Source organism: Aquarana catesbeiana, linkage group LG10 (assembly GCF_042186555.1).
Source record: "Aquarana catesbeiana isolate 2022-GZ linkage group LG10, ASM4218655v1, whole genome shotgun sequence".
Classification (NCBI taxonomy): domain Eukaryota; kingdom Metazoa; phylum Chordata; class Amphibia; order Anura; family Ranidae; genus Aquarana; species Aquarana catesbeiana.
This window is the reverse complement of record NC_133333.1, coordinates 182,887,782-182,905,645: the sequence shown is the minus strand read 5'-3', so window position 1 is coordinate 182,905,645 and position 17,864 is coordinate 182,887,782. Positions and strand designations below refer to the sequence as shown.

The window sequence follows — 17,864 nt, the reverse complement described above, 5'->3', positions numbered from 1 at the left end:
GTCGCTTTAACTGCTAATTGCGCGGTCATGCAATGCTGTAACCAAACGAAATTTGCGTCCTTTTCTTCCCACAAATAGAGCTTTCTTTTGATGGTATTTGATCACCTCTGCCGTTTTTATTTTTTGCGCTATACACGGAAAAAGACCGAAAATTTTGAAAAAAAATGATATTTTCTACTTTTTGTTCTAAAAAAAATCCAATAAACTCAATTTTAGTCATACATTTAGGCCAAAATGTATTTGGCCACATGTCTTTGGTAAAAAAATGTCAATAAGTGTATATTTATTGGTTTGCGCAAAAGTTATAGGGCCTACAAACTAGGGTACATTTTCTGGAATTTACACAGTCTTTAATTTATGACTGCCTATGTCATTTCTTGAGGTGCTAAAATGACAGGGCAGTACAAAACCCCCACAAATGACCCCATTTTGGAAAGTAGACACCCCAAGGAAATTGCTGAGAGGCATGTTGAGCCCATTGAATATTCATTTTTTTTGTCCCAAGTGATTGAATAATGAAAAAAAAAAAAAAAAAATTACAAAAAGTTGTCACTAAATGATATATTGCTCACACAGGCCATGGGCCTATGTGGAATTGCACCCCAAAATACATTTAGCTGCTTCTCCTGAGTATGGGGATACCACATGTGTGGGACTTTTTGGGAGCCTAGCCGCATACGGGGCCCCGAAAACCAATCACTGCCTTCAGGATTTCTAAGGGCGTACATTTTTGATTTTACTCCTCACTACCTATCACAGTTTTGAAGGCCATAAAATGCCCAGATGGCACAAACCCCCCCCAAATGACCCCATTTTGGAAAGTAGACACCCCAAGCTATTTGCTGAGAGGCATGTTGAGTCCATGGAATATTTTATATTTTGACACAAGTTGCGGGAAAGTGACTATTTATTTATTTATTTTTTTTTTGCACAAAGTTGTCACTAAATGATATATTGCTCACACAGGTCATGGGCATATGTGGAATTGCACCCCAAAATACATTCTGCTGCTTCTCTTGAGTACGGGGATACCACATGTGTGGGACTTTTTAGGAGCCTAGCCGCGTACGGGACCCCGAAAACCAATCACCGCCTTCAGGATTTCTAAGGGTGTACATTTTTGATTTCACTCTTCACTGCCTATCACAGTTTCGGAGGCCATGGAATGCCCAGGTGGCACAAAACCCCCCCAAATGACCCCATTTTGGAAAGTAGACACCCAAAGCTATTTGCTGAGAGGCATGGTGAGTATTTTGCAGCTCTCATTTGTTTTTGAAAATGAAGAAAGACAAAAAAAAAAATTTTTTTTTTCTTTTTTTAATTTTCAAAACTTTGTGACAAAAAGTGAGGTCTGCAAAATACTCACTATACCTCTCAGCAAATAGCTTGGGGTGTCTACTTTCCAAAATGGGGTCATTTGGGGGGGGTTTGTGCCACCTGGGCATTCCATGGCCTCCGAGACTGTGATAGGCAGTGAAGAGTGAAATCAAAAATTTACGCCCTTAGAAAGCCTGAAGGCGGTGCTTGGTTTTCGGGGTCCCATACGTGGCTAGGCTCCCAAAAAGTCTCACACATGTGGTATCCCCGTACTCAGGAGAAGCAACAGAATGTATTTTGGGGTGTAATTTCACATATTCCCATGGCATGTTTGAGCAATATATCATTTAGTGACAACTTTGTGCAAAAAAAAAAAAAAATAATAATAATTTGTCTCTTTCCCGCAACTTGTGTCACAATATAAAATATTCCATGGACTCGACATGCCTCTCAGCAAATAGCTTGGGGTGTCTACTTTCCAAAATGGGGTCATTTGGGGGGGTTTGAACTGTCCTGGCATTTTATGCACAACATTTAGAAGCTTATGTCACACATCACCCACTCTTCTAACCACTTGAAGACAAAGCCCTTTCTGACACTTTTTGATTACATGAAAAAATTATTTTTTTTTGCAAGAAAATTACTTTGAACCCCCACACATTATATATTTTTTTAAAGCAAATGCCCTACAGATTAAAATGGTGGGTGTTTAATTTTTTTTTTTCACACAGTATTTGCGCAGCGATTTTTCAAACGCATTTTTTGGGGAAAAAACACACTTTTTTACATTTTAATGCACTAAAACACACTATATTGCCCAAATGTTTGATGAAATAAAAAAGATGATCTTAGGCCGAGTACATGGATACCAAACATGACATGCTTTACAACTGCGCACAAACGTGCAGTGACAACAAAATAAATACATTTTTAAAAGCCTTTAAAAGCCTTTACAGGTTACCACTTTAGATTTACAGAGGAGGTCTACTGCTAAAATTACTGCCCTCGATCTGACCGTCGCGGTGATACCTCACATGCATGGTGCAATTGCTGTTTACATTTGACGCCAGACCGACGCTTGCGTTCGCCTTAGCGCGAGAGCAGGGGGGACAGGGGTGCTTTTTTTTTTTTTTTTTTTTTTCTTTATTATTTTTTTGCTTTTTTATCTTATTTTAAAACTGTTCCTTTCATTTTTTTTTTTTTTTAATCATTTTTATTGTTATCTCAGGGAATGTAAATATCCCCTATGATAGCAATAGGTAGTGACAGGTACTCTTTTTTGAAAAAATTGGGGTCTATTAGACCCTAGATTTCTCCTCTGCCCTCAAAGCATCTGACCACACCAAGATCGGTGTGATAAAATGCTTCCCCAATTTCCCAATGGCGCTATTTACATCCGGTGAAATCTAAGTCATAAAATGCTCGTAGCTTCCGGTTTCTTAGGCCATAGAGATGTTTGGAGCCACTCTGGTCTCTGATCAGGTCTATGGTCAGCTGGCTGAATCACCGGCTGCATTCTCAGGTTCCCTGTTGAGACAGGAGAGCCAGAGAAAAACACGGAAGACGGTGGGGGGGGGCATTCTCTCCCACTGCTTGTAAAAGCAGTCTAGAGGCTAATTAGCCGCTAGGATTGCTTCTACATGAAAGCCGACCGCTGGCTGAAAAGAATGATACCAAGATGATACCTAAACCTGCAAGCATCATTCTGGTATAACCACTCAAAGTCGTGAATGCTGTACTCAGACAAAAATATGGTTAACAATAAAGCACAGTAAACGGTAAAGTATAAAAAATTGCAGACCTGAAAAGCAAACATGATAAAACATAATAACAATAAAACATTGCAGAATAGAATACAGTAAAAAAGAGCAGAACAATAGAGAGAATAGAGAGAGAGAGAATAGAGCGAGAACAATAAAACGACAACTATTATTTTTTATTTTATATTTTTGTTTGTGTTTTTTTTTTTTTTTTTTTTTTTTTACACTTTTTTTGTAACTGTAACTTTTATAACCGGTTCCAGGTTCGGGTCTCTCAAAATGCGATGACATCTTGGGAGACCCTGTGAAAGTGTGTCCTAGTCTGTGCAATGCTGTACCCTACGCTAATACTCAGCTAGTGAATGGTAGCGTTCAAAACATTCACCAATGCAAAGACCAGGATTGTCAGGACAGGAGGGACAATAATAGTGGGTGTCACGCCTATATCCGCGCTTGCTGCAGACACAACATCTTTTTGGGGGGGGTTCGTTGGGTAGGGGTACTCGGGAGGACATAAAAATGCCTCTCATGCAGCCGACTGCATTTGGTTGGGGATGTGAATGGGGGAAGTACGGGCGCTGCAGAAGTGGTGGGTTCCCAATTAGGATTGGCGAATGCAGCAGGAAGGGCACTATGGGCATGATGGGCCTGTGTTTGTCTTCTTGGTGGCAGCGGGACACTATTTGTGCTTGCCACCTCACCAGCTTGAACTGCACTTATGGGACTCGCCACGTCACCAAGTGTTACTGCAGTGCTGGTTTGACTACGACCGGGGTGTACTAGGCCGCTGGCGCTTGCCAGTTCACCAAAACGCTACCAAAAAAACTGTTAACGATCGCAGGGATCAGGCCTGACTCTGCGAACGCTGCAGTTATGCATTTAGTGTTTTGTAAGTGACAGTGATCGATCGATACTGCACTTGGGTGGGCTGGGCTGGGCCGGGCGGAGGGGCAAAACGCAGGTGCTAGCAGGTATCTGGGCTGATCCCGCTAACACTGCGTTTTTGGGAACCCTAAACTGCTGGGGACGCCAGTATAGATCTGATCGGATCAGATATTGATCAGTTCAGATACTATACCACTAAGGGAGGTGTACAGTGCGTGCGTGGGTGTTAGCGCTACTGGCACTAACCTGACGCTGCCTGGGGCTGGTGCTTGCCAGTTCACCAAAACGCTACAAAAAAAACTGTTAGCGATCGCAGGGATCAGGCCTGACTCTGCGAACGCTGCAGTTATGCGTTTAGTGTTTTGTAAGTGACAGTGATCGATCGATACTGCACTTGGGTGGGCTGGGCTGGGCCGGGCGGAGGGGTAAAACGCAGTTGCTAGCAGGTATCTGGGTTGATCCCGCTAACACTGCGTTTTTGGGAACCCTAAACTGCTGGGGACGCTAGTATAGATCTGATCGGATCAGATATTGATGCGTTCAGATACTATACCACTAAGGGAGGTGTACGGTGCGTGGGTGTTAGCGGTACTGGCACTAACCTGACGCTGCCTGGGGCTGGTGCTTGCCATTTCACCAAAATGCTACCAAAAAAACTGTTAGCGATCGCAGGGATCAGGCCTGACTCTGCGAACGCTGCAGTTATGCGTTTAGTGTTTTGTAAGTGACAGTGATCGATCGATACTGCACTTGGGTGGGCTGGGCCGGGCCGGGCGGAGGGGCAAAACGCAGGTGCTAGCAGGTATCTGGGCTGATCCCGCTAACACTGTGTTTTTGGGAACCCTAAACTGCTGGGGACGCCAGTATAGATCTGATCTGATCGGATCAGATATTGATGCGATCAGATACTATACCACTAAGGGAGGCGTATGCTGCGTGCGTGGGTGTTAGCGGTACTGGCGCTAATCTGACGCTGCCTGGGGCGACGCATATCACCGCCGGGCGATCAGGGGGCTAAATCTTTATTCGGTAATAAACGGCGGGTTCCCTGACACTATAAAAAATAAACAAACTAACCAGCGTCACCCGTAACGGTTATACAGTGATCAGTGGTGAAAGGGTTAACTAGGGGGCAATCAAGGGGTTAAAACATTTATTAGATAGTATATGGGGGTCCCTGTCGCTATAAAACTCTGACGGCGAACCTAAATATTTACGTCCCTAACTAGCATCACCAGCGACACTAATACAGCGATCAGAAAAATGATCGCTTAGCGACACTGGTGACAGGGGGTGATCTAGGGGTTAAAACTTTATTAGGGGGGGTTAGGGGGGTACCCTAGACCTACAGGGGGCCTAACACTCACTGCCCTGACACTGTAACTGTCACAAACTGACACCAATACAGTAATCAGGAAAAAAAAAAAAAAAAACTGCTGGTGTCAGTTTGTGACAGGGGGGGGATCGGGGGGCGATCGGGGGGGGGATCGGGGTGTTTAGTGTGCCTGGCATGTTCTACTGTGTGTGTAGTGTTGGTGCACTTACATTGCAGTCTTCTCTCCTCGGCCCGGAACGGAAAATACCGAGCCGAGGAGAGATGACATCATTTCCTCTGCCTCTGTGTACAATACAGAGGCAGGGAAATGATCCCATTGGCTGAGAGCGATCGCGAGGGGGGGGCCACGAATGGATGGCCTCCCCATCACCACCGATCGCCGGGGGAGATTTGCCGACCGCCGCAGGCACCGGGGGGGGGGTCCGATCGGACCCCCCACCCGCGGGCAGGCAAGGACGTACATATACGTCCTTTTGCCTGCCCGTGCCGCTCTGTCGACGTATATAGTCGTGCGGCGGTCGGCAAGTGGTTAAAGGGGGAATGGAGATTACTGTTCCTAGGCATACTGCATCATACAGGAGACTTAAAGTGGATGTAAACCCTCACATATACCCAATGAACGGTCTTTAGGTGATACACAGATATTAAACAAATCTCCCTACATAAGTTTTACATGTATATCTGCTGTCTGCAGCTTTATATACGGTTTAGAAAGTACACATTGTGTTAGAATTTTCACTTCCTCGTTCTGCACTGTGAGAGAAGTCTTGGATTACACTGGGAGACAGCTGATTGGAGGAAAGGCACACACCCCCTCGAGATGGTTAGAGACTTTCAGAGCTGTCCTATGAGTTAAGCAACTTTCTACTAATCTATTTATAGCACCCTTCGGACACAAATTTCAGGCTGTTTTTCTCATATGTGTTGGAGAACTTGTCGGAAGTTACCATGCTGATAAACAGAAGAACAGAGCAGAAGAAATCCACAGAACATGGTGCTTTGGAGGGAGATAACAAAACACTGCGGATATGTGCTCAGCTCAGATTTCGCAAATCGGGTTTAAATCCACTTTAAAGTGGTAGTAAACTCTGGACTACCACTTGTACCTACAGGTGAGCCTATAATGAGGCTTACTTGTAGGTACTGTGAATATCTCCTAAACTTGCACAGTTTGGCTGCATGCATTCTGAATATATTCTAATGACCTCATCGGCACATGCGCTCTAAAGGTCCGGCTTACAGTGCTGGACCTTCAGAGCCGTGCCAGAAATGGCGGCTCCTGTGCGCATGCGCGGGATTAACGTCATCGTAGCTTTAGCCAATCACATAGCCAGAGCTTTTTTTTTTTTTTTTCCCAATTCAGTTAATGTAGATTCTTCATGTTAAAGTAGCATTCTAGACAAACCTACCTTTTGGATTGTCTGACCATGTTAATATTGTTTTGATCTAATGGGTCAAATAGGGAATTCATTAAAGGGGTTGTAAAGGTAAAAATTTTTTCACCTTAATGCATTCTATGCATTAAGGTGAAAAAACTTTTGACAGTACCGCCGCCCCCAGCCCCCCCCCCCGTTTTACTTACCTGACGCCTCGAATCTGCTCGTCATCTTCATTGCAGCTCAGCCTGGTCGCTGATTGGCTGCAGTGGATGGATTGAAAGCAGCGCAGCCATTGGCTCGCGCTGCTGTCAATCACATCCGATGACGCGGCGCGCCGGGGGGCGGGGCCGAGTGATACAGCGAGCGGCTGTATCACGGGAGCGCGCCCGCAAGCACTCACCACCGTGCGAGGGAGCTCGCATGAAGGTGGTAAATGCTTGCGGGGAGGAGCTGAAACAGCCGCCGAGGGACCCTAGAAGACCAGGTTCGGGGCCACTCTGTGCAGAACGAGCTGCACAGTGAAGGTAAGTATAACATGTTTGTTATTTTAAAAAAAAAAAAAATAAATAACTTTACAACCCCTTTAACTTGCCTAATTGCTTGCTCCCTTATTCTTGTATCTTTGCCCAATTGTTTGCCTGTTAGACAGCCCATAAATTCTTATTTTTTTTTTCTTCTTTTTTCAATCAGAGAGTTGAATAAAAAAAAAATCTTTCGAGGCACATGGGGCAATCTTCCCTGCTAAGCAGACATTTTCCAGCAGGGCGGTTATGCAGAAGTTTATCGGAAGATTGACTTCTGTATAACCACCCTGCCAATACATTGATCAAAATTCGTCCGGTCCCTGCTGAACCAGCCAAATTTCAATCCATGTATGACCGGACATTTCCCATCACTTGTTTCTTTGAGAAGAACCCTTGTGCTTTCCTTTTCAAGAATGCATTCTGCAAATCTTCATTTTATGAATCTGCATGTTAGACTAACACTTATATCAGCCGCTAGTGAATTATTAAAAAAAAAAAAACTTCAAAAAGTGTATAAACACGTTCAGCTCACAGCAGAGCACTGGTGGTCTTTGTGAACAGCAAGTGAGGGGACATCTCTACAGCAGATGGTACAGACTGCAGTAAAAAGAACAGACAATCTAACGCTTTCAAAATGTATTTTTAAAAAGGTCTTAGTGGAGTTTCACCTATAGGCAAAACTTTTTTTTTTTTTTTCATTTTCGAGTAAGGGAGGGTTATAACCCCTGTCTAATTTTTTTTCCCCCACCATCTGTCTCATTGCGGAGATTTCCCTTAATTTCCTGTCCCATAGTCAAACAGAAAGTGACAGGTAATCCCTGCAAATTAAGGGAATTCTTTGACGACCCCCAGGTCACCAGAACTAGTGTCCCCATTGAAAGATCTCCCCTCTATTACTTTTCTGGGGATAACCCAAAATTTGGGATTTTCTTTTACTTTCCATGCAATGATAATGGTAAACAGAACAAATAGAGATGGCGAATCTCCTTAACGGGAGATAGCCATAAAAACTGACAAGCATTCCAATCTCGCTCTCTATTCAAATCTAAATAAAAAAGTTTTTGGTTTATATTTACATTTTTTAATTACATTTTTTATTATTTCCTGGGAAATAATGTGCTTATGCCAGAAGGTGGCAGCATTGATCTGGTCTTAATCTCTCTAGTATTTCCTAGTATATGTCGAGCAATTTTTTGGGAAGGTTGAATCTTTTAAAATACCAACCAAATACAAACTTTCTTGCTATTGGCACAACATTTAAACTTTCCTAACATAATTCAATCTCCACATTTATGTGGTTATACTACAGTCAGTTTTTCTGTGGTAGTTTATAGGACAATAGGATTATGTAACTAATTCCAATCACTAAATATTCTTATAAATGTTCAGATCTTTATAAATATGCAACTTTCATGAAATTATTTGGAGATCCTACCATGAAAGTCTTTGTTTAGACACTTCCTATTGTAAGGTGTCTCTTAATTATGCTCCTGCATGGTCACCCTTTCACTCTAATGGAGTCTACAGTTGATCATGCCAATGCACCTTGAACAGGCATTTGCCCACCTATGTCACTGTTAATCTGCCTGTATGTGCCCTTCTCCCGCAGTATATCTGTGTGAGGCGGTCGGGAAGTGGTTAAAGTGTTACTAAACCCAGGGCCCTGCATTCACTATATCTGGTCTCCCACAGTATACAAAATATGGAAATGCAATTATTTTAGTAAATATAAACTGCTAAATACAGTTTCTCGTCAGCAGTTAGAGCAGTCTTGTGACTTCTATCAGTGCCTGGTTAAAGCTTGTAGGGGTTGTTTTTATACAGGGGATCCCCGGGTTACAAACAAGTTAGGGACTGTAGGTTTGTTCTTAAGTTGAATCTGTTTGTAAGTCGGAACAGGTACATTTTTTAAGTGTAGCTCCAGCCCAAAAAAAATATTTGTAAGCTTTTTGGATAGCATAGGCAAGGGTTATCATCCCTGTAACATTTGTTTTGCTGTCTGTGCCCCTGTTCAGAAGATTTCACCTCACTTTCTGTACCAATAACAATTGGATTTTGAAAATTTTGGGTTGTTGTGGAAACAAGCCTTGGTGATAAAGCATCAGTGGAGGTACCTTTTCTCCATAATGGCTCTTACAGGAGTGAATTTCCCTTCCTAGGGGTAGATTTCCCCTCACTTCCTGTTGTCTCCCTCCATTTGTAAGTAGGAGTCGTTTGTAAGTTGGATATTTGTAACTATGGGACCCCCTGTACTGTACTGGTTGTCCTATCAGGATGCAGGACCCCGACCCTGTGTCTGGACAGTGCTGATTGGCACTGTGCTGATCACATGCACTCTCCCAAGAAAAAAGAAACTCTAGCAATACTCCCCAAACTGAGCATGTGCAGCCTGACTCCAGTAACTGTCTTATTCGGACATGTTTTGGGGGCAATGCAAAAAGGGGAGGATCAGAGAAGACGGGATCAAACAGCCTTTTTACACAATGCACGGCATTAACCTCTTGGGTTCCACGCTGTGTATAACAAGCATGCTTTACTGTATATACAGACTGATTTTACTGTTGTGAGTTTAGTAACACTTTAAACACATCCTGCCTGGTCTATAGCAGAATGACGGCCGGGCGGGGATCAGTAATCCTGACTGGATGTCATATGACATCCAGCAGGATAAGCCCCTCGCACGCGCCCCTGAGGGCACAGTGTGCCGCTTGGACACACCGCATCTCTGATCTCGGTAAAGAGCCTATAAAGTAGGCTCTTTATCATGTGATCAGCTGTGTCCAATCACAGCTGGTCACATCGCAACCAGGAGGTGCCTTTTATCGGGTTTTCCTCTATTCACGCTGACAAGGAGCGGGTAGAGGAGAGCGAATCAGTGGCTCTCCTGACGAGGGGTCTGCGCTTATAATCAATGCATCGATTATCAGTGCAGACCCACCAGGGATGCCAGCCAGTGTCCATCAGTAATGCCTGTCAATGCCTCCTCATCAGTGCTACATATTAGTGCTCATCAGTCCTGCCTCATCATTGCCCACCAGTGAACTAGAAATCTTGAAAACGTATTTACAAGTTTTTAAAACCGAAACCAAGAAAAAACCTTTTTTTTTTTTTTTTTTTTTCCTCTTAATTTGTTTAGCAAAAAAACAGTGGTGATCAAATACCACCAAAAGAAAGCTCTAAAAGAGGTAAATGAAAACCAGCCTCAGACAACCCTCTTCCTGTGAGCCTAGGTTGTCACGAACATACTATCTGGGGGTGCGTCATCACCATAGTCTGGCCTCACATTACTAGTGCCCTTCAGTGCACCAGGACCAAACTATGATGATATAAGAAAACCCATGAGATATATCTATCTATCTATCTATCTATCTATCTATCTATCTATCTATCTATCTATCTATCTATCTATCTATCTATCTATAGATATATAGATATATAGATATAGATATATAGATATATATATATATAGATATATATATATATAGATATATATAGCTATTAAAACTACATACGCAAATTAGGAAAAAAAAAACCTCTCTTTTGTGGAAAAGAATAAGACATGAGGGCAAAGATTCTTCAGCACAGGATACTTAAGTGTAGCACTAAACAGATCAGGCAAAGGAATAAATAATTTGCATATATACTGTAGAAAAGCCAGCAATGAATCATTCAAAACAGATAATGCTCCAAACAGATGACAGCTCCCTTCCCCTACTACTGCTACATAGTGCAGCCAGGGGATGGTGCTGACCGTGAAGCATTGGCGTACATAATTGCAAAGATAGGTTCCAAATGATTGATACCTGAAGTCCTGAGGCGTGTGCTTTTGGCCTTGTGATTCTGGCCAGATCAAGCGGCCTTAAATGCCTCCCACTCGGCTATCATGTGATGCAGCCGAGTGCGAGCGACATGTCCGTGACGCGCATTCGCCGCCTATGTCACCAATTCACCTTCCCCCAGCACTGTGGTGTCCTAGTGCTCCAGCTGCACGAGGGTAAGATGGACACCCTCTACTGCCTGGAGGAGCATCCATCTCTATGCCAGATAGTAAAGGCTGAACTAACAAGGACAGAGGGCTGCAGTGATAACAGGGGAAGACCCAAGAGATGATTGTAGATCCATTAGATATCTTAAGAACCCCAGGTTAAGTAGGGGTGACTGTCAGAGCTAATACACTCGCATGTATTTTTTATGTCATTAACGGAAAAATGTTTATGGCTGGGATATGTTTTGTGATATTTACAACACATATATTTTCTCCTTATATCCCCTGAGGAAGGCCAGTTTCAGGGCGAAACATGTTGAGATTCACGCAAATGCTGCTGTAAAAATTAGTACTGATCTATGAGTCTACTGTATATGGTTTTTATGAGGATAGAATACCTTTTTAATCAATGTCTGCAAATAAAAACTTAAATTCTTTTTGATAGAACCTTTTGGATTCATTTCTAAATTGCACCTAAAAAAAAATCCCATAAACCTGCAACTATATTTAATAAATTTATTTAAGGTTTTTTTTTTTTTTTTTTTTTTTTTTCTCTTTTCTCCTTGCCACCTTTATCTTGGCATCCTTTCTTTTCCTCTTTCGAAAAGATGCACAGATATATTTGTTTGTTACAGACCGAAGCAGCTCTTTCTAAGGGTTTAGGATTTGGTGGCACATACCATTTACTCTCCATTATTGGCTAATTGTCGTGAGGCAAAATTATCCTTTTTTTTTTTCTTTTGCAATGAGAACTCTCCACTAGACTTCCTCACTCTCCCTTTCTCAAACATAGAGGGCTGGTTCATACCACATGCATTGGGTGGCTATTCCAGTGCAGTCCCACTCCATGGACTAGGCAAAATGCCTAGTCTCCCATGTGTCCGGTTCACACCACTGCGTTACAGTGGTATGCAGGCACAATGCGTTTAACAAGAGTACTGCATGCAGTACTTTTCTATCAGGGCAGTGCAAGGCTTTGCACTGTGCGGGTGGCATCTGAGCTTTTAAGTTGTCTGTGTGACATCTCAATAAAGTTTGTTTAAAAAAAAGAAAAGTGAAACGGTGCAGTCCACTGCACTCAGCACATCATGCGATGATCTCAGCCGGATCGCTCACCGCACACCAGCAGCTGCTCTACAGTGTGGCTGGTGTGAACCAACCCGGAGTCTCACTCCTTGCTTTTCTTGTAATAGCGTGAGCCGGTGGAAGGAAATAGTAACTTTGTTGCTGCAGTTTCACCCCAGAGTCCTTAAAAAAAAAAAAAAAAAATGAAAGAAACTGACGGTTATTCCTCACTGATTTGCATTTTGGTGGCTGAATCTCTGCATGGTTGTTCAGATGTCTGAACCAGTAAACTGAAGTATCCAAACAGTTATGTTGCGAGTTGGTGTGCTGTGTATTTTGTCTATCCTAATGCAAAGTATTTCATAAGGAACATATTCTACAATAAGGTACGTGTGTGTCCTTTTAAAGTAGAACTCTAGAAAAACGGCAGCATGGGCTGTGGAAGTGCATATATGGGAACAGTTTTACCTGCCAAAGATTTGTATTTTTGTCTGCACATTCATGAGATGTACACAGCCCAAGCAATGGCACAGCCAGGCTGATTACCTTATTGTTTCTCCCACTGAAAGTCAACCTTACAGCAGAGGATTACTGGAGGCTGATATCAAGTCAGACTTGGGTACATACACTAGCTGCATTAAGGAGTTTTTAATAAATACATAATTACACTAATTATTGTGGCCCGTCAGTCTGCTAAACTCTAAACTAGTAAATAAGGCACTTGCATTATAAACATATCCTGTCATTAATCTTTATAGTATCTCTCTTCAGTACTGGTGCTGTCCATAATAACTAAATAAAGTGGTACCAGAGTTTATGGTCTAATGCTCTAGTGACATTTTTCCAATTCCCTTTTGCAGACTTGTTCCAACTATACGTTATTTTCCTCTAAGGATGCATTGCATACGAGCCTTGACTCTGCTTTCGGAGAGTACTGGAGTTTTCATACCGGTGTTGCCTTTTATTCTGGAGGTAATTTATTTTCTCATTTTGGTTTAATGTTTTAACAGTGCATGCTAAATAGTACATATAGTAAGTGTGTGCCCTCTCCAATTTGTTTTAATCTAAAACCCCTTTCACACTTACAATGGGCTGCGTTAGTGGTAAAGCGGCGCTTTACCGTCGTTTTGACTGTGCTTTTCGGCCGCTAGCGGGGCGCTTTTAACCTCCGCTAGCGGGCGAAGAAAGGGTTACTAGCGCCTGAAAAGCGCTGCTGCTAAAGTCCTTTGCAGGAGCTTCGGCAGCAGTGCCCAATCATTTCAATGTGCAGGGGCGGTGGAGGAGCAGTGTATACACCGCTCCTCCACCGCCCCAAAGATGCTGCTTGTAGGACTTTTTCTAACATACTGCAAGCACACCGCCCCAGTGTGAAAGCACTCGGGCTCTCACACTGGGGCTGCAGGGGAGGAGTTTTTCAGGCGCTATTTTTAGCCCAAAAGTGCCAGAAAAACGCACCAGTGTGAAAGAGGTCTAATAGTTTTACCTTTTTTTGCTTACCAGCAAATAAGAAAAAATGTAAAAACCAAACAAACATCTCAGATCTTCAAAATTGCGGTCAGTGATAGCTCTAGTAGGGCATTGTAAAGGTATATCAAATCATAGGTAGGAAATGTAGAAGTTATGCATTTATTTCAGCTTAAACATCATTACATTTCTTCCTGTACAATCCATATCATCTGTTACACATATAGTATTATACCTCTATATATTGTTCTCTGACATACAAACCTCAAACAATAAGCAAAATCTCAACCTATCCTCCAAGAATTGGAGAGAAAGATTAAGGAAAAAAGAGAAGAACTTGTACATTTGGATATTGACATGTCTAAAGTTTAGGATTAGCCCTTTTGACCATAAACTAGCATGTCTTGCAATTGGAGTAATCTCTCTGATAAGTATGGTGTCCTGGTATTCAAGATGCATTGTGTTGTTTGAGACATACTGTATGTGCTAGACCAGGAACATATGTCCATACACTTCAGAGGTCCTCCAACCTCTGAGGACAGCTCCTATGTTGAAAAACTTTTTTCTTTATCGTACATCATGGGACACAGAGCACCATAGTAATCACTATGTGGGTATATAGGCACCTTCAGGTGATGGACACTGGTATACCCAATACAGGAAGTTCACTCCCTATATAACCCCTCCTCCTACCTCAGTTTTATGGCCAGTGTCTAAGGTGTTGATCATGAGTGAAGATGTGCTCTGAAGAGCTCCACTGGAGGGATCCTTGGGGATTTATATAGCCTCCACAGACTCGATCCATCTAAAGTGCCACTGCGGCCAAGGTGGATGGTACCCAGGCCTCGTATACGAAGCACAAGGTTTTGCCTGTAACGCCTCTCTTTGCAGTGCTGGACCCAGGGCTTAAAGTGGGGTTCCACCCCAAAAAACAAAAATACCTGAAAAATTCTAAAAAAAAAAAAAAAAACAAAAAAAAAATTTGGATATTTTTTTTTTTTTTTTTTTACTTACCTCTAAATGCCTGTTGCTAGGTGGTCCCTCGTAGTCTGCCTCTTCCTTTGCCTGGGCTGGTGACATCACTTCCCCCTCGGCACAGGAAGGGCTCGGCTCTGCTCCCTCCCTCCTGTCAATCATCTGGGACCCATTACAGGTCCCAGGTGATTGAGCGGCCAATCACGGCGCGCGGCACCGCTCACGCATGTGCAGTGGGTGCCAGGCTGTGAAGCCACAGCCGGCGCCCACAGTTGAAATGCCGGCGCCAACGAGCGGAGGGGGGGGACGAGCGGGGCTTCGATCCCCCGCATCGCTGGACCCAGGGACAGGTAAGTGTCCAATTAAAAGTCAGCAGCTGCAGTATTTGTAGCTGCTGACTTTTAATTTTTTTTTTTTTTTTTAATGGACCCCCTGGGTGAAACTCCTCTTTAAAGTAAAATGTTGTCATACCTAAAGTCTCCACTAGAGGGAGTAAATGCATACCTTAGTACGTTGCTTCTCAGTCAGCTCAGAGTCCCAGCAAAACAGCACGCATGTGGTCTCAGCAAGCCAGGGGGATTCCTCATCCAGAACACAGCATGTTTGTTTGTTATTCCCCCCGGGGGAAGAGAGGTACAAGAGTAGTTTGCACTTATCCTCCCTCGAGGGGGGGGGGGGGGAGAGCGCGGCAGCGGCTTTCATATGTTTATTTCTTATTCCCCACATAAGCTTTTTTCAAAAGTGTTAACGGAAGGGGAGACGGGCTTAAGAGGGGGCGTGGCTTAAGGGCGCGGCGCCGTATGCGGGACGTACAGTGGGGCAAAAAAGTATTTAGTCAGCCACCAATTGTGCAATTTCTCCCACTTAAAAAGATGAGAGGCCTGTAATTGTCATCATAGGTATACCTCAACTACGAGAGACATAATGTAGAAACAAATCCAGACAATCAAATTGTCTGATTTTTGAAAGAATTTATTTGCAAATTATGGTGTAAAATAAGTACTTGGTCACCTGCAAACAAGCATTGTCAAGATTGTCTGGCTCTCACAGACCTGTATCTTCTTCTTTAAGAGGCTCCTCTGCCCTCCACTCATTACCTGTATTAATGGCACCTGTTTAAACTTGTTATCAGTATAAAAGACACCTGTCCACAACCTCAAACAGTCACACTCCAAACTCAACTATGGTGAAGACCAAAGAGCTGTCGAAGGACACCAGAAACAAAAAATTGTAGACCTGCACCAGGCTGGGAAGACTGAATCTGCAATAGGCAAACAGCTTGGTGTGAAGAAACGAGAAACCATCTCGTTTTCTGAGATCAAACGTTCCCAAAGATCCAGGGAAAAGGCAATCTGTTTCTGGCTTTAGACCGATTACTGGCTCAGGGGGTGATCATACAAATCCCAACAGAAGAGCAAGGTTTGGGTTTTTATTCAAACCTCTTTACAGTACCAAAACCGAATGGAGACCCATTCTAGATCTAAGGAATCTAAATCCGTTCCTGAAGATCCGCTCCTTTCGCATGGGGTCGATCAGGTCAGTAGTTTTTATCCTACAAGGAGGAGAACTTCTGGCGTCTATCGTCATCAGGGATGCATATCTGCATGTCCCTATATTTCCCACTCACCAAAAGTTCCTGCGGTTCAAAGTAGAACAGCAGCATTTTCAGTTTGTAGCCTTGCCCTTCGGGCTAGCTACAGCACCCCAGGTGTTCACAAAAGTGCTGGCCCCACCTCTAGACAGGTTAAGGGCACAGAGCATAACAGTCTTTGCGTACCTAGACGATCTGTTGCTAATAGATCAGTTGATGGCTCATTTGGAGCAAAGCGTGTGCATTACAGCCAGTTACCTGGAAAGTCTGGGTTGGATTCTCATCCTAGAGAAATCTTCCTTAAAACAGCTAAAAAGGCTGGAGTACTTGGGTCTGATCATAGACACAGCCCAGAAAAAGGTTTTCTTGCCTAAGGCAAAAATCAACTCCATAAGAGAGCTAGTGCAGATGGTCAGGTTGAAAGGAGATCCCTTCATTCACCTTTGCATGAGGTTGTTAGGAAATATGGTGGCTTCATTCGAAGCGGTTCCCTATGCCCAGTTCCATTCGAGACTGTTGCAAAACAGTATCCTGTCTGCTTGGAACAAAACAATTCAAGCTTTAGACTTGCCATTGCAGCTGTCTCCAAGGGTGTACCAAAGTCTCAGTTGGTGGATACTAACCCAGAATCTGCTGAAAGGAAAATCCTTCAGACCAGTTATCTGGAAAGTGGTAATGGATGCCAGCCTTTCAGGTTGGGGAGCAGTACTAGAGAAGACAGCTGTCCAGGGACAGTGGTCAAGAACCGAAAGAGCCTTGCCCATCAACATTTTAGAGATTTGGGCAGTGCATCTGGTTCTGAAGGCCTGGACAGTTATGGGATTGCCCTATCAGGATTCAATCCGACAATGCCACAGCTGTGGCCTATATCAATCACCAAGGGGCATCAAGAGTCTTGCAGCGCAGACAGAGGTGAACCATATTCTAACTTGGGCACAAAGGAATGTTCCGTGCCTATCAGCAGACTTCATTCTGGGATTAGAGAATTGGCAGGCGGCCTACCTGAGTCGCCAGCAGTTATTCCCGGGGGAATTGTCTCTTCATCCCGACATTTTTCGGGCTGTTTGCCAAAGATGGGGGGCTCCGGACATAGATCTTCTAGCATCCAGATTTAACATGAAGTTGGTCAACTTTGTGTCCAGGACAAGGGATCCACTTGCATGCGGAACAGATGCGTTGGTGACCCTGTGGGATCAGTTCTCACTGATTTATGCATTCCCCCCCCTATTGAGTTGCTGCCACGACTTCTTTGCAGGATTAAGCTGGAAAGAAAGCTGGTTATTCTGGTAGCCCCAGCATGGCCCAGAAGGTCCTGGTCCTTTCTTGTAAAGAGCCATACTTGATTATTCATGAGGACAGAGTGGTGTTGTGCCCTCGTCCAGATTTTTTGCCAAAAGTGGTCTCAGGTTTTCACCTGAACCAAGATATTGTCCTGCTGTCGTTTTTTCCAAAACCATGTTCCAGGGAAGAGAAGTCACCACATTAACTTAATGGGCAGTGCGTCACCAGGCCTCCATGGCTCAGATCTGTAAGGCCGCAACTTGGTCTTCAGCACATACATTCACCAAATTTTATCAGGTGGA

The 17,864-nt window shown here is 43.5% G+C and overlaps 1 protein-coding gene across 1 annotated transcript in view; it reads left to right on the top strand.

The window, feature by feature from the left end:
- NOC2L (NOC2 like nucleolar associated transcriptional repressor) overlaps window positions 1–17,864 on the top strand; it is a 221,289-nt gene that overhangs the window by 80,521 nt on the left and 122,904 nt on the right. Inside the window, exon 12 of the mRNA XM_073603046.1 lies at window positions 13,112–13,223. Within this exon, the coding sequence (XP_073459147.1) occupies window positions 13,112–13,223 (112 nt within the window). The remainder of the gene's footprint in view (window positions 1–13,111; window positions 13,224–17,864) is intronic.